Source organism: Aulostomus chinensis, chromosome 11, assembly GCF_037954235.1.
Source record: "Aulostomus chinensis isolate RoL2024-O1b breed Wild chromosome 11, RoL_Achi_v1.0, whole genome shotgun sequence".
In the NCBI taxonomy this organism is placed as follows: domain Eukaryota; kingdom Metazoa; phylum Chordata; class Actinopteri; order Syngnathiformes; family Aulostomidae; genus Aulostomus; species Aulostomus chinensis.
In genome coordinates, this window is record NC_141330.1 from 5,421,049 (window position 1) to 5,447,560 (window position 26,512).

The 26,512-nt window shown below is 41.7% G+C and overlaps 3 protein-coding genes across 10 annotated transcripts in view; 1 reads left to right on the forward strand and 2 right to left on the reverse strand.

Annotated features, from left to right (window-relative positions):
* Positions 1 to 263: 263 nt before the first annotated feature.
* On the reverse strand, positions 264 to 677 carry LOC147252967 (potassium voltage-gated channel subfamily E member 1-like). The gene has a single exon (XM_086218668.1). The coding sequence runs from the start codon at positions 675 to 677 to the stop codon at positions 264 to 266; it is 414 nt and encodes a 137-aa protein (XP_086074794.1).
* Positions 678 to 1,829: 1,152 nt separating this feature from the next.
* LOC147252968 (sodium channel regulatory subunit beta-1) lies at positions 1,830 to 11,451 on the reverse strand. 3 transcript variants are annotated; one of them, XM_086217913.1, is made up of 7 exons: positions 11,397 to 11,451; positions 9,201 to 9,290; positions 4,794 to 4,960; positions 3,713 to 3,947; positions 3,095 to 3,254; positions 2,736 to 2,789; positions 1,830 to 2,559 (listed from the first exon to the last, which is right to left on the reverse strand). In XM_086217913.1, the coding sequence occupies exons 1-6, from the start codon at positions 11,413 to 11,415 to the stop codon at positions 2,744 to 2,746; spliced, it is 717 nt and encodes a 238-aa protein (XP_086074039.1). In that variant the 5' UTR covers positions 11,416 to 11,451; the 3' UTR covers positions 1,830 to 2,559; positions 2,736 to 2,743. The 3 variants fall into 3 exon arrangements, with proteins under 3 accessions (XP_086074039.1, XP_086074040.1, XP_086074041.1); XM_086217914.1 differs by lacking the exon at positions 11,397 to 11,451 and adding an exon at positions 11,198 to 11,268; XM_086217915.1 differs by lacking the exons at positions 9,201 to 9,290; positions 11,397 to 11,451 and adding exons at positions 6,201 to 6,460; positions 8,372 to 8,618 and having other exon boundaries at positions 1,832 to 2,559.
* The window catches only part of gramd1a (GRAM domain containing 1A), a 32,093-nt gene continuing 14,819 nt past the window's right edge, over positions 9,239 to 26,512 (forward strand). For 3 of the 6 annotated variants that reach the window (XR_015118521.1, XR_015118520.1, XM_086217907.1), the window contains exons 1-10: positions 9,239 to 9,377; positions 9,875 to 10,014; positions 12,918 to 13,957; positions 21,497 to 21,710; positions 22,914 to 22,934; positions 23,421 to 23,505; positions 23,671 to 23,774; positions 24,525 to 24,620; positions 24,899 to 24,979; positions 25,886 to 26,004. Coding sequence is in view for 4 of the 6 variants with exons in the window: in XM_086217907.1 (XP_086074033.1) it covers positions 13,506 to 13,957; positions 21,497 to 21,710; positions 22,914 to 22,934; positions 23,421 to 23,505; positions 23,671 to 23,774; positions 24,525 to 24,620; positions 24,899 to 24,979; positions 25,886 to 26,004 (1,172 nt within the window). In the remaining 2 variants the exon portion in view is untranslated. Of the gene's footprint in view, positions 9,378 to 9,874; positions 10,015 to 10,682; positions 11,139 to 12,917; positions 13,958 to 18,524; positions 18,875 to 21,496; positions 21,711 to 22,913; positions 22,935 to 23,420; positions 23,506 to 23,670; positions 23,775 to 24,524; positions 24,621 to 24,898; positions 24,980 to 25,885; positions 26,005 to 26,512 lie in introns of those variants that run through there. The other 3 variants (XM_086217908.1, XM_086217909.1, XM_086217910.1) reach the window with 3 other exon arrangements.

Sequence of the window (26,512 nt, forward strand, 5' to 3'; positions counted from 1 at the left end):
TTTTTGCTAATTTGCTAGTCACGTCTTTCTTGAGCAAATTCACTGGATTTCTTTCAGAACCTCGTTTAAAAAAACAAATTTGTATAAAGTTACAAGAAAATGTGAGAATATTTGCAAAATATCTGAATTTTTTTAAAAATAAATGATGAGAAAAATGTATTTTGAATGATTTAAGTCATGTATTTACAGGTCACACCAATGATGCTGTGTCAGATTTCATGTGTTTCGATGCTTCCTCCATCAGCCCACTTGAATGTGTCCCTCTAGACAGGCAGCTGCTCGGCTGTTGCGGGGTTACAGATGATGACTGGCTCCCTGCTGCTGGCGCCATTGTCTGCCACCCTGCCCAGAGCCTGAGCCACGGTCCTGGATGGAGTCATCACCTTGGTCCAGTCGTGGGCGATGTACTGGTGGTATGGATCCTGAGAGCTCTCCAGCTTCTTAGAGCGGATGTAGCTGAGCATGATGCCAAAGGTGAAGAAGCTGAACATGCCAACCACCAGTAGAATATACATGAAGCCCTGAGACTGAACCTTGGCTCCAGTCACGTGGTGCACAGCCTGCTGGGTAGTGTAGTTGAGAGGTATTGTTGGAGAGAGAATACTTGTATTGTTGAGGCAGTGCTGCAGGAAGGAGAGCAGGAGCGACTGCAGCTGGGTGGTGTTGATGTGTGGCATGGCTGACCTCTGCTGGACGCTCAGCAAACTGCAACTGAGGAGCAAGAAAAAAAACAAACATGAAAGATGTTGCTTGTCAAAATCGCCCTGCATTTTGCTGAAAACCGTGGACAGCATCGAACGAGTAAATAAATCATAATTTCTGAATTTCCAAACCAAAAACTCTATGTTGGATTGACTAAATGATCATTCAAAATCAATTCATCCAGGAGAGAAAACCATATTTTAGTCCGTCTTCAGCACTTCAAAGTTAAACACCAGAGCCGCTTGACAGGCCATGTGAAGTGAGGTGTAAATGTATTCCTACATATTTAGCATCACTGGAGTTCAGTAGAAAGAAACATACCTGTCAAAGATCTGCGATCAGCTCCTGTCACAACATCCGCAGACTTTTATTCAAACTTAAATAAATCCAGCAGGATTGATAGCAGCCGGCAGCCTGGGTTCCCCCTAACTAAAGTGAGGAGAAGTGTAAAACTCCCCCTCCCTTAGTCACATGGAGCACCCTCCTGCATACCTTAATGTGGAGGAGATCCACATGTTCACCATGTCAACACATTTAATGAAATGAGGTCACAGGACAAGGTCAAAAGCAGAGTGAGGTCCTGGTGTGGAACCACACGTGGTGCAAACAGCTCCAGTTAACTTTATGCTAAAAGCACATTTGTCTGTTAAAACGTCTTGCAACTTTTTAATTTTTCGACTCTATCCCACCTAATGAGGCAAAACAAACACCTAACTGAAAGATGCTGCTCCCCCCAGCCTTGTCTCATTGGCTCAGAGGGGTCATCATCATCATCATCATCATCATTATGTGATTTTGCTGTTGGAGTATTATTTTGGAGCGGCGCCGGGCTGTAGCAGGAGGACAAAGCTGCTTTCAGACTTGGAACTCTGCTGCGTGCAGCTCAGACAAGCTAGAGTTACAACACAGTCACCTCCAAACGTCCTTTAACGCAGCGCAGCGTTCGCGTGTGAGCTACAGCGGCTGAACCTTCAGTACAATCCCATGATACACATCCATCAGGCTGTAGTGACTCATATAACATTGAATTTTTTTATTGGATGAACATATTCACGCTAAGCCGAGTTTAGAACTGTTGATGTTACTCCAAAAATACCAATTTACATGAAAACTACAGCCCCTCTGTTTGATAAAAAATATGATTAATACTTTCAGCTAATACTGAAATAATCTATTCCTGGACCACATGAAGAACAGATTTTTTTTTATTGCATTCTATTTTTTATATGAACATTCAAGTACAATTTTTTTGTTGTTGTTCAATCCATGTAATCTGAGCTCCAAATCAGTACCAGATATTTGTACTAGACCAGGAATACAGGACACAGCTTTCTATTTCATTTTATTGCGTCCTATATTTTCTATTAACATTACAGTGCAAAATACATTTTTCATTTACTGCAAAATTCCTCATTTGTATCAGCAGCTTCCCTGTAATGTGGCCTATGGTCTCCAAGTCAGTACCAGAGATCCATCATACGCAGTAACTAACAGACACACCTTTTTGTTAAACCTTTTGAGTCTCGTTGTTTCGTAGAACTGTGTGATATTACTCATCATTCAAATTATGCAATTTAAAAACCTTGGGCCTTGGCGATTTCTTCTCTTTCTATATATTAAATCAAGAAGAGTAACAAAGATGCAAAAATCATTCATTTCTGACATTGAAGACCTTTTTTTTTTCCTCCCCCAAACCCACAAACTTCCCCTCTCCCTTTGCCACCTGTGCCCGCAGCTTCTTGTCAGTTATTTTTGGAGGTTGCTTGGCTTCATAAATGTGTAAAATCCTTTCAGCACATCCACGGTGCAGTAATGACACTCGACTATTGCAGGGATGATCTTTTTGACCCGCTGGATCTAAAAAGAAAAGGAAAGAAACACAGTTGAAGAGGAAGTGTGCTTGAAGTACAGCACCATAAAAATGTCCTGTATCAAGTATTGTGCAAGTCAGTAACGACCTGCCAGCGGTCAAATTTAGTCAATAATCTAGTCTGTTTAGTCTCTAAACTCAATGGACTTCAAATCAGACTCACTGGTATCGTTACTCGGGCTGCACCCCGTCACAGGGGTCCTTGGATTCTAACAGTCTGGGGGTGGAAAAGTGAAATAATAAGTCAACAAGACACAGCAAGTAGAAATGAGATCATGAGCTCATTTTGGTTTGAGCTACTTCATGGAGGTGGTTGGGGAGGAATTTTTGCTGAAAGAAGATATTTCTCTCACACTAAAACGATCAAGGTGCAAAATATAGGTGTTTTCTAATTTGTGAGTGAGATGTCGTTTAAAATGATGATTCTTCATCATAATTTTCGTAGCATTGTTACGGGATGGGTTATATGTATGAGTTGGAGCCACCTTAGAAAGACACATTCACATAAAAGACATAACTCACTCTGCCTGAGCCTTTAGAGCTTTTCGGGCCTCCCAAGCCTCATGTTCGTCCGACGTCTTCTTGTAACAGTAGACCAGAACCACAATGAGCCACAGCTGCAGTACCACGATCAGAACGTACATCATGATCTCCGAGATCACCGCCGTCAGCCCCTGGGAGGCTTTAAAAGAGGAATAAACTACATGTAGGGATTTTAGCGCTGATAGTCGCGTAGAGAGAAACCCAAAGAACCACAGGAGCTGCATTCACTGGTTCACTGCAGCTTCAGATCAGTGAAACATCAACATAACCGTCACAGTGGAATCCACTTCCTCTGCTGGCCACTGGCTTTCCAAAACATTAACTGAAACTAAGAAACCTAAAAACTTTTAATCACTCTGCATAAATATAGTTTGTCTTATTCACTAAAGTTGTATCTGATGAGGTGTTAAAGCATTTAAGTACATGGCAACTGAAACAGAGCCACAGTTGAGGGGACGTCAGACTAAGGATGCATGTTTAGGGTTTACATTTTGTCATGTTGAAAACAGCTCAAAATTAATATAAAGAGTATTATCTTTAAAATCTAATGATGTGGACATAAATACCACAGAGTGGAGGAGAGCAAGCCCACCTTACCCACGGCCACCACGCTGAGCTCCACCTCCTTCTCCACAGTCACGTTCACGATGTGCAGGGGCAGCAGGAGCGTGCGGTGGAAGGTGCAGCGGTACGTCCCAGCGTCCTCAAAAGTGACGTTAGTGATGGAAATGGCTCCTGCTTGAATATCGCTGTCTTGGGTTCCTTTCCAATTGAGCCGGTCCATGAAGTCCTCATGGAGGATGAAGGCACTCGGGTGGTCATAGTGGAAAATCTGACAGGAGGGAAAAAAAAGGTTATAAATGTTCTTGTAATCCTTGAATATTTTTAGAGCATGGTTTTAGCTCTACCTGCTCTAAAGCAGTAATATTACTGCTGATATTTTCCTAATGTAAAGATGATAATAAAGTCTTCATAGTAAAATAAATGGGACTTATAGCTCATTAGGATTTATATCATGATAACAAGACCTTATTTTATTATAATGAACATTCAGATTTTTAAATTAAATGTCATGTTTTTCATCAGTCCATTTTCAGCCGGCACCTTTTCAGTTATTAAATTTGTTTTGCTCAGGAGTTGGTTTGCTTTTCATGTTTTTCATTTGCGTGGATCGGAATTGATATTGATCAGAATACAGGGAGCCATTAAACATGTGCTGTGTTTAACTCTGCCCTGTAGGGTCTCTTTAAATATGAACTGAAACGAAACAAATAAACAAATGAGAATTCCGATGAAAATGCGAAAACAAAAAGTCATTTTCTATCTACAGGATTGGGAATGTTGTTATGATACTTTTCCTCTGTGAAAGTGCAAGTAGAGTCCAGACGTTCCAAATACAAGCGACATATAGAGACACAATACCGACCAAATGAAACATTCTTTTCATGAGGAGGGTTTGTAGTGATCTTTCACTGAAGATTTGGCTCAGCCACTTCAATGTTAAACTGACTATTTCTCCCGTGCAAATGATTCGGTGAAAGTCCAGACCTCCTCAAATGTCCCTCTGACGTGGCGCAGCCTCATCAGGGTGTGTTTGCTCTGCAGCATCCTGATGATACTCCATCAAGCTTTGACAGGAAACCCAGAGCCGTTCCGTCACTGACACGTCTGTACTCACATATCTGAACTCCTCTTCTTCCAGCGGTTTGAAGTGCCAGTCGACGGTGGCTCGCGCCGGCACCTCCTCTCTCCTCTTACAGGAGATGCAGCCCAGCAGAAACCTTTCTCCGACTACAGCTTTGGTCAGAGAGTCCACCTCCGAACAGCCGCCATGGCACTGAGAAACTACGGACGAGCGGGAAGGAACACACCACACTGATGGCTATTTATCTACTCATACATAAATACATTTATTTTATATTTAACAATCCATTTCTTCTGTTTTTTTCCCCCTTTTTATTATTATTTTATGTCCATTTACCTGAATCTAGTTGTATCCTGATTAACGTGAGAAGCCGACATTCACGGATGGGAGTGTGTAAATGTTATTGTATGCACAAATGTGTGTATCATTGTGTGTTACACTGTCACATGGTCTGTGTTAGTATTTCATGCGTGCATGTTGTGCTGTAGGCTAGTTGTTGTTGCCGCTGTGACACTCGTGAAGTGTTCGGTCCTGGTGGCCAGAGGAGGGTCTGGTCGTGTTGTGTTACCCTCAGGTGCATGCATGCTGCTGTGGACGTTTAATATGGACAGCACCGTATCTGTCAAAGTAAAAGTTACTTAATAAAGAAGAGGAACCAGGAGGGAAAAAAGATCTTAAAAGACAAAGTAAAACAAATTGAATATACAAATATATTATTTTAGTGATTATTATTGTTATCATTTTAATCATCTTATTTATGATATTTGTGTTTACCTCTGGAAATACCGCCTAAATATCATACGCTGCCGGCCACACGTTTCTATCGTGAATCTATCTTCTGCTCTAAGCTGTCACGATGCACAGAAAGAAAAAGGCGTTTTTTTTTTTGGTAAACTGTTGGCCCTTCCAATCCTTTTTACACTGGAGGTTCTTTATACATGAACGTAACATTTATACATAAAAATGTACCGAGCCTTGATGTGAAACAAACATGACGATATAAGCAGATTTGAAATGAAAAAACACAATAAGATCAAACTGAAATTGTGAATTAAAAAAGCAGTGCAGTGAGAGGTGTCTGAAATGTTGCTTCATCTTATTTAATCACAGACGATTTAGCCATAATTATGATATAGAAAAAAAAGTTGCAGTGAGTTAGATAAAATGCCTGTTTACAGTCGACATCTATGATTTTCTTGTGCTGCAGGGTTCTCTTTGTTAAACTGATGCCACAATTTCAAACAAACAAACAAACCACCACAAACATCTGTCCAGGGACTGCTACTGAAATGTAGTTATCCGGTAAACTCAGACTCAGGAAACTCTCAGAACCTTGAGACGAGAATTCCCTTCAGCCAAGAAGCTCACACTCAAATGTACAGATTGAGCCTCCGGTGTCATGATAATCAAAAGCAAATGTAAGAATCGTTTCTGACTTACCACAAAGACTGATGACGACTAGAAGAAGCCACTGGCGTATCATGTCTGCAGGAGCAACACTCGTTCGACTCATTTAACAAAATATTGATCTTTCCTTGACGTAAACCGTGTTGCTCTATGATGACATTACTGACATAACACCGCCCGCGTCCAGAGTACTTCCATTAACCACACGAGGGTCCATCCAGACTGTTTTTCCATTAATTTGACAGTCACTTTCAGTAGCTGTCCAGTCTTGAAAGTCTCAGAACACAGGAGCTCTTCCCCAAATAAAAATAATAATAAAAAAAAAAACTGCTTAGTTCCTCAGGAGTAGTTTTAAGTCCCCCCCCTGCAGTCCCGTCTGACTTTAAGGCAGCTATATTTAGAGTGTGTGAAACCAGGAGAGTTGAACGTTGAGGGTGTCGGGTGCCAGCAGGAAACCTGAGCTGATGAGACCTGATCCATAACTTCTAAACCCAGACAACAGTTTTATTCTCCTTCCTCCAATGTTTACGTAATCCCAAAGATTGTGAAAAAACTCAGTAGCTTCATGTTTGTCAGGCTTCAGATAGGAATTTCTCTTATTGTAGTATCAACAGTGGCAAAAGTACAGCATTATACTGCATTCTCTGAGGACATTTAAAGTACACTTTGCATCCAAATCTTCCCCGTTTTGCTTCATTAAATTACTCTTGGCTTACTTTAACACTTGCTTAGACGAGAGCAAACAATCCTGAGGTACTTCATAAAATCTGTAAATACACACACAGGTCAAAGGTCACGGCCAGCGACAGAACGCACCTTGCAAATAGACTGGATTTTTGCTCAAGGACGCTTCAGCATAGACAAAGCTCTTGCTCCAGTTTACTTTTATTAGTAGGCCGAGGTACTAGAACTACATGTTACAGTGAGTCAGCAAGGCCACGGGGATGCAAGTAGTTTCCCAGAGGGTTTGAATGTTACTCTGTGCCTTCGTGTACTTAAATGTTCTCCTAGTATTCTGTCTTCCCGAAGGCTGTGATACACGTAGCAGAACCCACTCAACAAACCAGAGCACTCCCTGGTTTTCATTTAGCACCAGATTTACCAAGATATCTAAAGAACTGCACTGATTGGTGGCTGTTTTGGCTGTTATTTTGTGTAGGTGCTATCAGCTAGGAATCTAAATTCTACTAACTAATAATAAATATCAGTCATGTGCTCAGGATCAGTTGTGAACTAGAATCACCGCGTTGTACGCCTATGTGATGTGTGCATGTCACAGTGACTTTGACCTTTGACCTCCGAAAGCTTCTCAGCTCATCTTGGAGTCCAAGTGGACGTTAAAGTCAAATTTGAAGAGAGCCACCATAGGAATAACAAGTATCAGACTGATATAGCGCACGTGTGAGGGGAAAGTGACCTTAACCTTTGACCTTTGACCACAAAAAACACTTCTCAGTTCATTCTTGAGACCTTAAGGACATTTGAGGCAAATGTGAAGAAATTCTCCCACGATGTTCGAAAGGTATCGTATTAATAAATAAATGTGGTCCTGGCATAAAGTATGGAGCACAAAACCATCAATGATTTAGAGGTGGAAATGCATTGCCCAATCAAATAAATCACTCACATTTATGTGATTATAGAGACTTATAAAAATGTACAGGATCCATAGTAATTGATATTTTCCTCTTCAGTGACTCTACGGTCTGTCCCGGTGTCATTACATATCTATGCTACAATCCTGGTGACCATGCTAGTAGTCTGACATTGTTGATTGTTTTAGGTAACAGAATAAACCCGTGATGTAACTGAGGTGTGCCTAATAGTCGCAGGCACAAAGACAAAATGATCCAGTCTGCTTGATTATTAGATTCTCGGATTTAATTTAAACAAGAATGACAAACATTTCTTTCCTCCAGATTCATTTATGTAAGGACATATCACATTAACTTTTTAAGATATTATTTTGCCTCTGAACTGCAGGCAGACGAGTCAAGACGTCTGAAAATGTCACTTTCCTTGTACTTTTCTTTTCCTCTCCCCTTGCATTAAATACAAATACCCAGGAATATTTTTTTTTAAGTTGGAGGTGAAAATATGGCGCAAAAAAATTACCGATTATAAAACTATGCACCCACTAAATTCAAATAATGTTGCAAAGATGTATCTGAACTTTTAAGTGTCATGTTTATTATGCAACATACAGTCTATGTTCTTAAGCGTGTTGATATCTGCCATCGCCGGGTAAAACAACAAGGCCAGTGGAGTCAAGGCTGGTGAAACAGACACTCCCTCAAGGCCTCAATGTGCGTGACTCAGTGGCAGAGATTCACGTGTTGGTAGATGCTTGTTGACGTGATAAATGTTTATCCCTTTTTTAAAGGAGAATGTTATGTCAGGTCAAGTTACACATTTAGTGGCTATACAAACATCATTAAAGTTATAAAATGTATAGTAGTGTCAGGGGGGATACAGGTTGTTTGTGTCAGGTTTTGTGTGTGTGTGTGTGTGTGTGTGCGTGCACACGTGCGTGTGTGTAGTTTGAGTGGGTTGGAGGTCAGGGATGTTGTCATGTGATGTAACCAGATGACATAGTGACGCTCTGGTTAAGTCCTTGCCTGTTGTAACCTTGCGTGAAGCCTGTGCCATGAATGATTATGACAATAAAAGTCAGCTAGAGTCATTTTGGAAAGAGAGAGTGAAATAAAAACCTTGGTGCTCACATGAGGGAGGAAATTCAAGGAAATGTTGACATATGATAAACCCTGTGTGTGTGTGTGTGTGTGTGTGTGTGTGTGTGTGTGTGTGTGTGTGTGTGCTTAGTGTCGGGGGGGGGGGGGTCTCCATCTCTGCGACCCCACACACGCATGCATACAGTGAGTGACACACCTCCTTTCTCAGTATGCTGGCAATGTTTTCTTATTTTTAGCACAGATCGAGTTTCCAGTTCCCGATTCAGCAGCCAGAAGTGCTCAGCAACACAATTCAACCTGCAACCTGAAGCAGTTTCCAACCCCAGCTGCACTCACAAACCTCTCTTCTCTGTTCTGGAGTGGAGTCGGCGAAGTGTTAATTGCAGGAGGCAGTCGCGGGGAGTCAGAAAACAGGCGATGCACGGTAAACCTATGGAGATAGTGAAATTGCCAAGTCATTGCGATGCTCTGCCATCGATTTGAAAGGATCCAGAGGCAACTGCTGGCTGTCAGGCAGGTAAATACATTACACCGAGAGATGTGTGGATGTTCAGTTAGCAGGGACATGCATGTCCTTGAACAGTACATTTCTGCAGTTTTATAGCCTCAAAAATGCAGTTGCTTAAGAGTGAGGGTACTTGTGTAAATGTATGGTTAAAAAAACAAAAAACAACTCTGGTGCGGTGAGTGCTCAACATCATGGAATGAGGCAGAGAGGAGGAAAAAAAATGTCCACTTTGCCTTCAGACGTTTGATGACAGACCAGCAGTTTTATCATTTTTCAAACAATAATGCCAAACATTTGCTCATTACCGCACGTTTATTGTAAGGATTTGCTGTTTGTCTTTGCCTATTTTGTTGAAACGAAGGTGCCACATGTGAGGAGAAAGATAAACTTTGTGAAAAATCACAGGCTTTCCTTTTTCCGTTGATAATCCCTGGCTGCATTATAAACTCTCGGTTAAATGTGTCTGCATCAAGTCTCTTGTGGATTTTTCCTCTTTTGTTTTTCAGCTTCAGGCAAGGTGACCTGTTGTTGGCTGTGTTTACCGTGTGCAGCCTGAGGGAGAAGATACCCAATCTCTAAGAGGCTGCACATCACAAATAGTAGACCATGATATCATGTGAAGTGATGCTGCTGCTGATGGAAGAAGGTGAGACGGATAATTCCTCTATGCCGCACACATCACGCCATTTTGGCTTTATTTTGATATTGAAGAAGCTTCATAATCATTGTCATTATGTTTTAAGTGAAAATCTGAGAGCTCACAATCCATATGCTCAGGACATAGCCATTGGTGGAGGGAAGGATGAGGCAAATTACTGGGTTACAGATAATGACTGCACGTAACCTTATTAGACACAAGGGGTCGCAATGTGTCTTATTTTCGTATAACAGCTCCCTTCAAATGAACTCAAAACTCTGCTAAATCTGTGGGTAAATTTGCTCTCGTCGTTCTTAAACTGACAACATTTGTGTTGAGTCCTTGATTGCCTTGCTAAACATTCTCTTATACGGGGAAAAAAATACGGATTTTTCGTCACGTTTCGTTTGTTTCGGCAAACCCTCGTCTATTCAATGCAACATCCTCTGAACAGTTATTTTCCCGGACTGTACCACAAAGTTTCACGGAGGGGTGTTCATCCTATTTTGGGGAGACTATGCAAATATAATTATACTATAAAAAAAAAAAATATCTTAAATTTCGGGAATATACCCTGAAAAAATAATGATATGGCTGTGTCTGTAACAGATCAGAAATAATACGTTTTTGTGTGTTTTATGGTATCCCCTATGTATGAGGCGGGTTGTCTGACACGCTCACGTCGTTCTTTTTCACTTTTCGATAACAAAAAACGGCATTGTCTTATACTTTGAAACCGAGTAACCATGTCACTTAGGCTGAGCTAACTCTGCCCTGAGGGTTTGAATCTAGTTTTTTTTACTACTAGTTTTATTCCTTGGTGGGTTTTTTAAATGTCAAAATGGAGGACATCGGCGTTGTAGAGTCTGCTGGAAATTAAAGCCCAGTAGACAGTCACCTTTGTGAGGAGCCGTCGGCCTTCAGAGGTCGGGGTACTATTAAGCTAAACATTAGCGTTAGCTTGCTCAGGGCTACCAGTTAGCCACAGCCGACAGATGCCTGTGTGAGCATCTAACAATGTTAATGTGCTCCTGTGAAAAAGTGGATTTTAACGTTACCTCCCGCACCGTCGCTCGGCTTGTTTTTGAGGCCGAGCAAGATAGCAGGAACGGGGGAAACTCATCCAATGGGAGGTAGGAGTTTTTAACTTGAGTTTACTTGGCTGCAAAGTTTTCAGACCCATGCAACTCACCCAACATCTCTCTATATCCCTCTCTCTCTTTCTCCGGTGCTCTTTTGTCCGTTGTTGCACGCACAGCATCGTGTAACAGATCGATCCACGATTGTGTTTCACCAAAGTGTACATGATCCAAGAAGTGTGTGTGTGTGTGTGTGTTTCTTTTTAAAGTACGAATATAACCCATCAACACTGTCTTGAATGATGAGCTCACCGGTTCCCGAACACTCCATCACAGTGCAGACTCAGAATTTTTGCATGGCTGTACCTCAGGGGGTGATGTGGTGCGATGGCCTGTGTTATATGGTAGAAGGTTCGGTCTGTGAACCAAAGACAGAAATCTGTACAGGGATTATGGTGGATTACTCTGGACAAACAAGTTAGTGCCAAGATGGTTCTTGTTCAAACAGATCGTGGAGCAAACAGTGTCAGGAGTGCTTGTCCCTGCCTTGGAAGTGCGTGCTTTGAAGGCAAACAATGGAATGATACACATAAAGCCCTTCCTCATTGGAGGACACATCTGCAGTATGTTTGCATTCAAGTATGAAACAAACTACAAGGTCAAACCTATATGCAAACACACTGCAGTGTGTTTGTGTTGTGTTTTGTGTGCTGTGTGATGCCTGTCCCCTTAGGCCACTCATAGGACAAGTTGTGTTGTCTTTATTTAGGTTTTGAAATGCTGACATTTTAGAAAGTCTGGTGTTCCATCTTGGGGTTTGCTTCTTGCAACACATTGAAATTTCTCTTTGTCTACAAGGACTGTGCAATAAAACCCGTACAGCATTAAATCACAATATTTTATTATCGGTTTTATTATCGATATATGATGGCAGCTACATTTATTAGAAGCGCAACAATATCAGCATGTTATCAGTATCCTGGTCATTTTAAATGTATGTCACCATCAATTCGATGGCTGTTTTTTTTTTTTTTTTATCAGTCCAGTTTTGTGTTATCTTAAATGGTGAGGAAGGAGTTTTGAGAATTTTTTTTATATATAGATATATGTCATAGAAGTAAAAAAAAAAAAAACTTTTTGTGTTTAAAACCCCTCCTGTTTTTAAACCGATATCAACATTGGTAAAAAGCACCTATCAGCCAACATTCGTCCTGGTGTATTAGCAAAACAGCAAATATTGTGTGCTCCTAAAATTAATTGTGTTTCAGTGCCAGTCTACAACTGTGCAGCTTTTTAAATATAATGCTGCATTTGCCTGTTGAGTTATCAGTATAATATAATGTGCATATTTTTAGACTAACCAGATATTGCAGGGGCCAAGTGTCCTCTGATAAACTCGAAATATATTCGAAAGCTCGTGCTTGATCTTCGACAAAGAACTTTTAACAACAACGACAAATCATTTGAAGCGCACAGTGAATGATCTCAGTTTTACCTGTGTTAACCCGATTTTGGCATTTTTTGGAGTTGTTTGAAGGGAGTAAATATTCGTAAAATAAGAAAATGATTGTCCATGCAAAACAACACTTAGGACATTACCTTAAACCAACCTTGTCCTAGCCGTCTTACAGAAACAATATTTCATTGCAAATAATCTGTCACATGATATTTCTTATTCCCAGCACTGTCAGCGAAGGCGGTATCAAAGAGCAGACAGAAATAGCTCCAGTCTCCCAATAAGTTGCTTAGTTATATTTCAAGAAAGAAGATCATGCTAATTAGATTTACTCCTGCAGTTTCAGTGCAAAGTTTCTGCTCTTTTTTACTTCTCAGGTGTTTACTTCCAGACATTAATCTGTCTTTGAGCGTTCAGCTATTGCAAAGATGAGCCCGATTATGCAAATGCAAGCTTGAAGTCTGCCAAACAGAGGAGAACTGATGAAGGAGTGACAGCCGACAGTGCAAGAAGGAAGTGTTGAGGCCCCCGACTAAACACAGAGAGAGAGAATGGTGGAGCATCTTTGTTTTTAGCCAGCACTTCTACAATTGGAAATGGATTGCCTGAAGACCCTAAATCACAGATCCTGGCATACATTGAACCCCCCCCCCCCCCCCCCCCCTTTGACCATGAAGGAGCTCCATCATTAACTTGCGAGCGGTTCTGTAGTTGTGGAGTCTGTTAATTGTGTAATTTGACGATGTTTGATGAGCAGCACAGGAAATGGGTGAATGCTTACTCATTTTAATGTTACTAAATAAGTCAGAGCTGATTTACCTTGATGAAGGTGGACTTCATGCCTTTACACATGCTTTTACAAGGACACATTAAACGGGAGCATGAATGACTTTTTAGTCAGTCAGTTTCAACCCTAAAGATGCAACGATCTCTTCCTGAAAATTGATCCCTTGGAAGCTCTGAATATGACGATGTCCTCTCCTGGGAGACCAGAAGGAATCACGCTGGCTCAGGCCATCCCCGTCCCAACATTGACAGTTCTACCGCCATCCTCAGATACAGAGTCCTGGTCTCGCTCACCCAGCCCCAAACTGACACGCTCCAGTCGCCTAAGTCGGTCTCACCGCAGCAGGACCCGGACCAAGAAACGAAATGCAGAAGAGCAGAACTGCATGCCGAGCTGGGGTGACACACCACAAATTGTAATAGAGGAGACTGGGGACAAGGGCCCTGTTCAAAACCAGAACCCCTCACCCTCCGTTCATATAGATGGGGAAGAGCAGGGTCAGGACAGCCCTTCTCAGGATCTCCTCCTCCCACCAGCTCGCTCCTGGTCTCGTAGCCCCTCTCCCAGCCGCCGCTCCCGTTGGTCCCTCAGGAGCCTGCTCAACAGAGACTCTGACTGGGACAGCTGCAGGTTAGTTCCAGATACTAAATTAAAAGAGCAACTAAATTAATGAGTTTTCATCTTCATTAATGCAGTGGACGGTTCTCTCTTTGAGGCTGGGTTCACTTATCTTACAGCAGCACCTTCACATAAGGTTCAGTGGCTTAGAACACCGGGTCCACACTGTCAGCACTATGTTTGACTGTCTCAGGAGTATTTACGCTCAGTAACTCCTCTGCCAATTTGCATTCAGGTCCACGCAGACCCGATTTGCCTGAAATTAATGGAGTGAGTAACCCAGGAGTGGAGTGAGTAGTATTTGCTGGTGGAAATTTAAAAAAGAAAAAAAAAGGGGGGGGGGGCTTACATCAGAAAGATTTACACTTGGTTGACTTTTCTCAAATGCCACAGTGAGGTCAACTATTTTGGAACAGGCTGGAGTTAATTAGCTAATGGCTAAAACGAGAGAGGACAGATTACACAGTTAAAATCCTGATTAAGCTGAGTTGATTCATGGTCTGCAGGGACATCAGAAAGCAAGCCAACGGTCAGATGGTAGAATTTCAGCAATTAAACAAAAAGTGTGCATACGTATGCATATGACCTTCAGCTGAGAGGTACTTTAAGTGTATTTTGTAAGGCTTTAGAGCAAATGTCCTCTTTTAAATACATGAAACACTGTGTTACATAAACTGTAAACAAAGAAAGTGAGACTGCTGTTTTGGCAGCGAGGGGAAAAAACAGAGCCGGGACACAGTCACAAGAAGCTAGAGGCGGGGTTCATGTCCCATTTATCCATCCTCTGAAGCATGACATCACTCTCTGCCAATGGAAGGACGCCCTGAGTCTGATGATGTCATGTGAGCCCAATCACAGGAGGTTCTGGGCACCACTGCAGTGTGCTACAGAGGACAAGCAGAGGGTGATTCTCTCCTGTGCTCCATATGAACAGCTGTGCCCTTGTACTCTTCATTTACACATCATTTTATTGACCCAGTTACATTGTTTTGCGTGGTGAAACCAACGGTCCAGGTCTTGACCATGACTATTTAAATCGTTTTGAAAATTGCAGGTTATAATATGCATTTCTATTAAGCAGATTTGGGTTTAGACCGCGTTGTAAAAATCCTATCACACGCTTCTCATTTGAGATTAATCATCTATGAGAAAAATGTAAAGGTTTATGCATACAATAGATCAGATAAACCACAAGAGTGATGTAAAACTGTATTAGCACTAGCGTGTCTGGGTGGCATCTTAAAGATGCCTAGGTGCATCTGGTGGGATCGCTTGTCCAGAGTGGTCTAACTTCAGGTAACATAGCTGTCCCTGATAAAAATGTGGGTGTAAAGCAAGGCGTTGTGGCAGATATGTGTCTTTGCCAAATATGTATCTTGTTAAACAGTGGTGTTTTGGAGCAGTTAACTTAAAACAATCCTACCAGCCTCAAGCAAATTGTGACAGACTGCTAACAACAACAAAAAAACAGCAAAACTGTCCATATCATTCACAGCAGCTTAGAGAAAGAAGGGGGGGGGGGGCAATGCAGGAGAGAAAAATGTCTTTGAGCACTTGAAAGGCTGAAGTATTGCTTTTAATCTCATCTGCACTTGCCATCGTCATCTTCAGCCACAGCAAGCAAACCCATCATAACATTTTTCATATTTGCAAGTAAAGTAACCCTACATTAATTTCCCATATTTCAACTCCTTCTGTTAAAAAAAAATTCTTTATATGGTCGTGTGAGGCTCCTGGCATTGTCCCAGTTAGCCTGGTGGAAACTCCCTTCTTGCAGTTATGATATTTTAATTGGACACAGAAAACTCCCAAGATGCATCTAAGCATAACCACTGAATGAGCCATGAGCGTTGGATTTGAGCTTCAGTTTTAGTTCTACCAAGTTATTTTCTCACCTAAGGTATTAAAAGAATTTGTTTAGGATTATCTACTTTTGATTAGCTAAAATTACTACCTTGACTGAGGTGAATCGCTGATCCACTCTGCTGATTGGGTATTTTAGAGTTTTTCCGCGTAGAACGTTGGTTGTAAGTACATAATTGTATCTGGTTATTAAATGTGTAACTGTATCTGATGGATCCGTCACAGTTTCTAGATTTTCACCCATTAACTACACAACTTGTTCTCTCTTAAAATGGTCTGTTTGAGATCCGTTTGTACTTTTTTTTTTTTTTTAATTACCTCGTGGTTGTCTCCGTCATCAGATTCGGTAATGTACAGTTGCATTCATTAGCTTTGCGCAACTAGCAGAAATGCATTTGTCACAGTGCAGCTTAAGGCTTAATTATGACTTAAACTGATATTTTGTTGTGCTTATTTGGATGTAAACATGGCGGCAAGGAAGGCGGAGCAGCTTAGCAGCACTGTGGACTCATGGTGGGACGGTTCTGGGTTTGAAGCTCCTGCCCATTGCACAGCTTTGTGGTTCCTTGTTCGCTTGTGTGATTTTTGGCCGTATCCTTTCATGAAAATCTTGAACAACCAAACCCTGGTCACTTGTACCTTGCACTCTTTCAATACAGCTTTCTTGTGACCTTTCAGGTGACTGCTAAGATATCTTTGTACGTTTTATGTATTTAAGTAAATGTAAACATTTTCCCTCCTCGTGGAAACCCTGAGGAAGACTAATTGCAAGTGTGTTGCCATCTTCTGATACTGTGAAAAAAATTGCTCATCTGCGACATCACACTGCAGGATTTCTATAGATTTTAATCCCTTTAAATCGAAAATGTTTTGATTTTGGGCCAGCGGTTTTTTTTTTGTTTTTGTTTTTTTAATTCATCCAAATACATTCATCTGATCGTCAAATCAAATTCATTCATCTCTGTCACTTCCGCTGCTGTTGAAATAAGAGGTTTTTTTTTTTTATCAGTCCAGGAAGTAAGGACAGATGAGGAGCGTGTTTACGTCTTAAATCCTGTACATGCGTGGCCCTGCATCTGAGATATTTTCAGTCTCGTTTCTTGCCCCTCTCTCATCGACTACTTGGTCAAGTCTAGCTTTATTATAGGCCATCGGTGAACCTCAGAAAAGCAGATTACACAGAGGGAAACAGAATGGTGGAGATGTGGGCCTAGCTCAGCCCAGCATGGATTATGATGTGGACTCTAATCCAGTGGGATGGACAGAGATTTGGGGTTAAGGGATTGGGTGGGCTCTGTGCTTTGGCCAGGTGGAATCACTACAGCCAGCCACGGTCTCTACTTACAATAAAATTACAATATATTTATTGAACACGGCGATTAACTGGTTTTGTACAAAAATACTGCAGTGAGGAAGCTGACTGAGCCAATTAATGTTATGACGACGATGTTGTTTTGTCGTCTTGAGACGGTGGTGCAAAAAAAGAGAGAGAAGTGTTATCAACTACGACATAAACTGGTTAATCTTTTTAAAGATGCATTCATTTGTTATTTCCAAGAATGTGACGTTTTCACTTTGGCCCGTTGGTTTATCTGTCAGAATTACACTCAACAGCCGAGCTGATTTCCACGAAGCAGGATGGAGGAATGTAGCGTGGGCCACGGATGAATCTAGAAAAGGAATTTTTTACATCCGTAAAGCAGGAATAAAAGGCACGTTTTGTTTTACATTGACCCTCAGGTTTAAATTAATTAATTTTAATATTGAATTATTTCACACAAAAATAAGTATTTTAACTGTGAGAAGAAACCCATGGCCTCCATCTATGGATACATAATGATATATCGACCGATGTTGAGATTGCCTTTTTTTACACGCCGAAAACCTTGCGAATTTTTTTTTTTTTTGTAAACAAATGTCATTATTTCTGAAACAGTTGGGAAACTTACATCCTCTTATGGATTGGTATCGTCATTTCCTCATCAATTGCAGTTTACATGTCTGTTGAACCTTCTAGCTGTGCACGGTTTTGTTTCGCTTTTTTATTTCTTTTAAACGGTTCTGCATCGCTACTGGGCGGATGTGTGATGCGTGTATCAGCCACACCACTTTAAAAAAAGTTACATATGTGTGACACGGATGTGATGTAGTGATGGATATTGCAACCCCATCTACAGCTATTCATGTGAATGTATATAACAAATCTGATACAGTAGTTCTCTATAACTCTATAACTTCTATGTAACTACATCACTAAACTGGCAAATAACCAGTGAATGTGTGGCCACCAGTTAGTTTCCTCTCTGGTCAGTTTAGTCGACAGTGCAAAACAAACAAAAAAAGAGACATACAAGACACACAGGTTTCATTTTTGTTCCGATGCAAATAAATTGGGGTAAGATCCGTCAGTACGAAGGCTTCAGTTTGCATCAGTGCAAGAGGACAAACAGAAGAAGCCTGTGCTGGTGTAGCCTGCAAGCATCAGCCAGGCTCAAAGATAAGACATTGGCGGTGAAGACAACAGTGTCCCCGCTGTTCGGGAGGTTGAGGTCCCGCTGACTGCGGACGAACATCCCCTCAGGTTGACTTATCTGCCCCCCCCCCCCCCCCCAGTTCAGCACCACCTCGCTACAAAAAAACCAGCAAGGCCTCATTGTCAGCACATGGAGCCGCCTCCTCCCTGCTCCTCCTCCCGCCCCCCCTCCCTGTCAGCAAAGGGGATTACGGATGGACGCAGGAACTGCAGCCCGTAACCGGGTCCTGAAAACGGCACGGTTGTCCGCTGGTCCGGTACGTGGCTGCAAAGTGCAGATACCACGATGGGACTTTAACATTCGACCGAAGGACGGTGGAGGATTTCTGCACCGAAGCTGAGCGAAGAAATCAAGGCAGCAGAGCGGACACACACACACACCCCTGTAGCGTCTGGCTCGTTTTAGCTACACACACTCTCACACACACACACACACACACCACCGATGCCATATTGACACAGTAGTGAGCAACAACGTGTTTTTTTTTTCCGTGGACATCAGCTGGACAACAAACACCTCATGACATGTTCGAGTAAGTGACCCGAGGAGCCTCCGTTGTTGCGAAATTGTTGAAATTCTTTGTTGGTATAATTTTTTTTTTTTTTGGGGGGGGGGGGGGTCCTCGCATCGCTGACGCCTGGTGTTGGTCAGATGAGTCACATCTCGTCTTCAAATCCCGGTGATTCCAGGGTTTTAGAGGTGACGTGAAAGCGTGCAGCCGATGGTGTCATGTTCGATGTGCAAAACCTGATCTGCTCACGTCCATCCTGTCGGCGGTCATTCTGACGCCCCCACCCCGTCAACCCCTTCCATCGATCACAACAGCCTGCATCCTCGCCGTGGCTTTGTAAATTAAACTGGTTACACAATTGTTCCGTAAGATGACGTGTTTAACTTTGGTGTAGTGAAGTTAATGTAATTTTGCAAAGGAGTTGATTTGAACCGGGGTTGTTTTGTGTTTTGGTGGGGGGTGGAGGGGTAAGTTAGCCGGTGTGCTAGCTTAGCAGTAGCTGCTGCTGAGGATGTGCTTGTGTATATGTGTGTGTTGGCATGAATATGTGAAGGGAGATAGGGTGAATCCCCAAGAGAGATGGCTACATAGCTTGTGTAGAAATTACTGGCAATGCTGCCTGATGGTCTGTTAGATTTGTGACGGATTTAGCCCCTGTAAACACTTGCTGACACAGATTCCCATCTCTTGGTGTCCTGGTCACCCCGGGCTGACAGCACAACAAGCCTATTTACAGTGTCTCACTCATGCATTCTGACTCATTATGCTTCCACTGAACGTGGCAGGATTGAATAGTTTAATAATTTCAGGATTATTTTCATATATGCTAACTAAACTGGGAAAAAGTCTCTCATGACTTCAGTGGAATGTAAAGGTCTGAGCAGTAATTTTACTGCAACTTTTTGGCCGCGGCGCCAGAGGTCAGAGCTGGGGCCAGAGGGCCACGAATAGGGTTACTTATTTCGTCACTGAGTCACTCGCTCTCTAAAAGGCAAAGCGTAGTGATTGGATTATATCCGTGAAGATGAATGCAGGAGATGCACCAATCTAAATTTTACTTAAAATTCCCATCTGATTCTGGATTAATTTTTCCACTTCTGATATGTTCATCAGAGCTTTTTTTTGTTGTTGATGGTGAACGCCGTTATTGTTATTTATGCTTCCAGTTACATCATGAGGCTGTACTGTACCACATAGCACGTCTTCCAAGAATAGCAAAAAATACACTCAAATCTATTTAAGTAATCAATCTCATTTTTAATTTATTTGAATTGCATCGATCGGTGACAGGTCTCATTTTATGTCATAGTGGATTCATTATTCAGCTCAAGCATTGTACGGAATGTATCTAACGATCTTTATGATCAGTGAATGAAATCAGCCAGTCTGTGAATATTGTCAATATTGGCACCTGATCCCAATATTCCCAATTCAGTATCACATCACGAGTCACATTCGCCCTGACGGTGGTTTGTTTGTCAATCAGGATTCTTCCTGGTAAGCTTTGATGATCGGAGGCGTCTGTCTCATCTTGCTATCTCAGTGTCCAAACCCTTCAGTTCCTCCTCTGTTTGTATTCTGGTTCAAATAGATCAGGATTGGGGTCTTGGTTTGTCCAGCGGTAATCCTCCTCATCCTCTCCTACAAAGTCCGCCATGATTAGTAGCAGCATATCGTTGTCGACAAATGTTTTGATTTGTTTAGTGATTTTACGATGGAGCTTTTGAGGACCACGCCTGGACAGAAAAGTTATTCCAGTATTGTATCCAATTCTAAAATAACAACGTCTTGTAATTTTCTGTCTTTTTTAAAAGTGAATGTAAAGCAGAACTGCTGTTTTGGAGAATTGTGTATTTGATGATCGAGACAGTTTGCTCCTGCGCTCCGCTGTCATTTTCATAGCAGCCAGTGTCCGGTGAGGGTCTTGAGCCCCGGAATGAACTCAAAGAGGAGAGATGGGAATCGATGTGTTTGTGTAGCTGAAACATTGGTGGACATTGTGTGGTTCCCAAAACGTTGGCTTGCTCCTTCAAACTAACCAAACAAATCAGTTTGTTATGTGATAAATAAGTTTTGTCTTCGTATTGCTTATTTCCTGGTTTCCACCACCAAATAACCCAAAAGGTTTATCACATCATTATCACTTGAGCAAAAATAAGAAAATTTAATTTCAGTTGAGTTCAATTTACATCTCTGTCAGCTGACCACATCGCTTCTTCAGTCCAGGCGAGGCAACTGAGAAGCTTTATCTATGCCTTTGATTCAGGTTTCTGACTTGACCCAGGTCTTTAATTACAAAACAAATGCTTTGAAACAAATTATTATGAAAGGACTGAATTCATTTTTATTTTAGAGAAAACCGACACTTAGACTGTCTGACCCGTAACTTAATGGCTTTGAATACCTCAGCCGTCTGGCTGCTGTGTCAGTCAAAATAAGATAAGATAACACTGGCCTTGCATAGCCATTTTCTCTGCTCTTCTGTAAGTAGAGTGAGATAACATGCTGTTACCCAATAGGAAACGCTTGCAGCCTTTCCTCATAGCTTGACATTAAAGGCTCTGCTGAGCGAAATTCAGCATGATCCATGACAGAATTTCTAATGTTCTTTCTTGGCTAAAACTGTCCCTTTTCTGTCTCCAGTACAGCCAGTAATTCTCCACGCAGCACTCCTGGCAGCTCTCCCTCCTTGCGGCGCAGGGTCCTTGGAGGTGGCAGGGCCAGTGAGAGTGAAGGGGGGGGAGAGAAGAGCAGTGGTGGAGGTGGCTCAGATAGCCCCCTGCCCTCCATACCCTCCGCCTCCTCCCTCACGTCTGCCTATCCGATTGCTTCCCGACACTTCAGCCGAAATGCGAAGGTAACTCGGAATTCTGATTGATGAATGTTCTAGAGGGGGGCTAAAGCATTGCTGTTCACTATGCAATATGAGAGGAATTGTGAGTCGGTGGATGTAAGTGCACAGTTGCAGTCGAGCTTTAGCGATCGCTCAGTGAGGCCATATAATTGAACTGCTGTCATTGAACAGGGAAGACTTGATTCATTGACTCAAGTATGTCTGCAAATCTGGCAGTATGCCCTCCTACAGCTGGTTGCAATCAGACTGTCATCCCCTGAAATTCAAAAAATGTCCAAGAAAAATGGACAACAGCATAAACTTGTCCCAATACCTTGATGATACCCCCTTAAGTGTGCACTGTTTTTGTTTTTGTTTTTTTGGGGGGGGGGGGGGGGGTTAATAATGCAGGGGGACATACAGAACATGTGCAAAACCCTGATTGTTTGCAGACTTTTTTTATTCCTCAATTTTGATGGCTCCTGGTGAGTAGGGTGGCACCCTTCATGGGCGCCTCCACCCGCCAGTTTGTGAATGAGACAATTTTAAGTGCTGTGAGTACCACAAAGGCAGGAATGTGCAATATAAATACTGTCCATTTACCAGTTTAGTGTCACAGGGAGAGAGAAAACAGGTGGCTGCTTGTAACTCCTCTCTCCTGACCACTCTGGTGTACCTTTTTGTAACATCAAAATCCGAGTGGGCCTGAGTGGTTGAATTGAGTGCTAAAAAAAGTCCCATACTGCAAAAGAAAATTTTGCGTAAGATCATTTTATCAAAGAGCCCAGCTTGTTTGATATGTATGTGTGTCTGAATCACATGAGAAAAGTATCAGCAAAAATACCAACTAGTCTCTCAAAAGTAAAAGTGAAGTTTTTCGTTGAGGTTATTGTAAATTCAGTCAAGGTTAGTGAGGTTATTGTCAATTTCGTGCGCGACAGTTGCGCTCAGGACTTTTTTAATTACAGCTGCTTGGTGGTGCGTGCCTTTCTTGAAAATGGAGAAGTGTTTATGGTTTTGACACGAGAGGATGCTCAAGGTTGCATCAAACAGACTTGGCAAACAGACAGGACTGGCAGGATAACAGTCATACAAGTTTTCATACTTCTCTCAAAAAATGTAAGCTGATAGATATTTATATACCTATATAAAGCTTGTGCTGTACTGATTTGATGGAGAGTATGTCACTAACAAATGCTGTTGTTTTTTGTTGGTTTTTTTTTACAGAAAATGCAAAGCTGGTACAATGTAAGTACATGTTAATTACCCTTGTTAACTACCCTTGTTAGCTTCTTTAAATCAACGTTACTTGACTTTTGTCTGTGAAAATATATATTTAAGATGGTACATACTCCACCACTTAAGACTGTGCATACTCCACTGCTGTACATACGTCTTCCTCTTTTACTTTTTGTGTATTACTTTTATATATTACTGATTTTTGTATATTTGCACACTTATTTTTGTACATTTGCACACCCCTCTTATTTATCTTCTCGTACTATTTATGTTTATTTATGCCTTTGTTCTTGCTGCTGTAACAGTGTTAAATTTCCCCACTGTGGGACGATTAAAGGTTTATCTTATCTTAAAATTAATCCAGAATATATTTGCATCAACTGGATTGAGGCTGAAGAATTATTTTGTTCATCCTGTAGATAAATACACTGGCGTTGAATGAAATTCAGGGTATTTGTGAGGTAGAATACTGTATTCTCCTGTCCCCTCCCTCAGGTTCTCAGTCCTACATACAAACAGCGGAATGAGGATTTTCGCAAAATCTTTAAGAAACTTCCTGATACAGAGCGGCTTATAGTGGGTGAGTGTAACCCATAAATATGAGGGACATGTTGGCGTTGAATAGATCCACACTGGAGAGCTTCTTGAATCTTAGCTTTCTTTCATGAGTTGCAGCCTTTCGGACTGTTGATTGTAGCAGGTGTCCTCCAGCCATCTGACCTTTTTCTGTTTGGTGCTTCCTCAGACTACTCTTGTGCTCTGCAGAAGGACATTCTGCTTCAGGGCCGTCTGTATCTGTCAGAGAATTGGCTTTGTTTCTACAGTAACATCTTCCGCTGGGAGACCACTGTAAGCCGTGCACACACTGGGCACACATCCACACACGCACAGCCGAACTCACACCTACTGTAAACTGGTTAATGCCACACCTGCGATGAGATAAGAGGTGCTTTAAATGTGCTGTTTTACAGATTAATGCAGATGCACTAAAGCCCTTAGTGAGATAAGAGTGTCACACACAGAAATACAGAGTGAAGCTTACACACAATATATCTGTGTCCACATGTATGAGAGACTGTAATTATCAGGGGTGGCAGCAATCACTTCAGAGTGTCGGGTCAGGACACTTGTAATGTTCAGATGGTGCAGAATGAGAAAAACAGAGTCCAGGACTAAGGTCCAAACTTTTTACTAACATGAGAACAATAACACAAATGATCAGTAATCAAAAGAGATAATAACACAACAGGCTGTAAAAGAATCAGCGCAGAATAAGCAAACAACCTCTTAACACACAAGCTCACTGCTACTCGCTTACAGCCAGCTCTGTCTGTTAGCTCGCAGTCATTTCTACATGAACAACATTCAAAACAGGACTGTTGTCATCAAAATACATCCACGAACAAACACAACCATCATCAGAGTGCAACACAATGGGACAAAACACACCAGCTCACATCTCAAGTGACGCACACACCAGCAACCGTTCAGTCTCTCTCGATGTCCACACCGATATGCACACCTGTGGTGTGTTGAAGGACCCAGAGGCAGTAGGAATTTTTGGTGGGACATAATCATTTGTACACCACCTCTTTATAGATTACTATCCTGCTGAAAGACGTCACCTCTATGACCAAGGAGAAGACCGCCAAGCTCATCCCCAACGCCATCCAGATCAGCACAGACAATGAGAAGGTGGGACTTGAGCAGAAATGACCCAATTATTTCCGTTGTATACGTAACCGTTAACTGCTGCTTCAACAACAAAAGAGTATTGATTTCTGCTTTAGATAACAGATTTTTACGAGTGACGCATATTGAGATGAGCTGGCTCGATTGTGTATCTACTGACTGTGACAAATTAAACATCCCCACTGAACCCATTTCTCGAATCCACCATCACATTTTCTTGCTTTGTAATGTTTCCTTTCTTCTTCCCTTCCTTCCTGCCTCATTGACATTCACCCTATCAGCATTTCTTCACATCTTTCGGAGCGAGGGATCGCAGCTTCATGATGATTTTCCGCCTTTGGCAGAACGCACTGATGGACAAGGTACATCCTCTTCTTCCGTCCTTCTGGCAGCTATTGCCATTGCCTGGTGTGGCAGCGACAGCATTTAACCTCTCAGAATAGAACACAGTGTCAAGAGGCAGGAGATCCTTGGCAGAACAGTTGAAATCACTGTAATTTGCTGAGTTTGTACACAGAGATGAATTTGGATGTTACTGATGCTGAAATATATCAGCAGCCTACCCAAGCACAACCCAGCAGAGGCTGACAGAACCTTAAATGTGTATGAAAGTGACTTCCTGTCTCACCTACAGGTGTTCTTTTTTTCCTCACACTTATTGGAGTATTTATCAGGAACAACGTAGGTGTTTAACATGAACATGAAATGATCGATAATAGATTTTGCCAAAAGGCTCATTTCTCTAGCAAGTCCCTGAATAGGTTAAAAGGCAAAGAAAACCTTGAAAAATTAGTCAAAAATAACACAAAAGCACATAGAGGATACTGTATAAGAGACTGGAAACCTGTTAAAAGTACCTCACTGACATGCAACAGAGCTGCAGCAACTGGTGGTTCAAAACATCCCAATGAGCCGCAAAGCTAGAATCTAACACACACAAACGCTAAAGACACATGAAGTAAATACGCTCACCCTTGAAAACTCTAAAAAAAAAACAAAGATTACTTTGCATTTTTCCACCATATTTTCCAGATGATCCAGTAACCCTGTCCTATGTGGTTGAATGTCCCCGATTTCAGAAATGATTAGTATTGAGGGAACAGGGAACCAATAAACCCACCCACACAATGTTGCAGAATTATCAGAGGCATCCCAGAGTAGGGAATACACCATACATGATTAGAGGACTGTTGTGTTTTAAAATCAGCAATATGTTTGTAGTTGGCAACAAAGCCACATTTGAATGTGTCTTTGTGTTTATTTTGCAGTCTCTGTCTCCCAAAGAATTGTGGCACATTGTGCACCAGTGTTACGGCACTGAACTGGGCCTCACGAGTGAAGACGATGACTATGTCTCCCCTACTGCCGAACACATGAACGGCTTACTGTAAGTTTGAATTTGTAAAAATGAGGCCTGATTTATTTATATTTATTTATACTTGTGATAAATATGCTGATACTTGTTAACATTCTAAACAATTGAAAGTTAGTTGTTTGCTTCAGCTTTGGTCTGACAGGAGGAGAGATGTTCAGACATGACTTAAAAACAAGCTTCTCTTTGCAGACAAGAGAAGGAATATGTTTCCTCTCTTATGTTGTCAGTGTTTGTTTTATATATATTGTATTATATATATTTGTTTAGATTTATTCTAAAGTTTTCTGAATACACTGGGAAAATGGGGGAAAAAATAGACTCCTATGTACTCTGTGGATTATATTCCAAATTTGTGTTTTTTAATTATAAGATTTAAGTGTCTTTGAATCTAATAAACACTTTGTATTAGTCTTCCAACTTCTTTTCTTTAAAATAATGTACAATCGTTTCAGAGTCAGTATGAGTCTTGTAAAGCCAGGCCAGCGTCTGTCCAGGTTTGGTTTGAGATGGATAAACACTC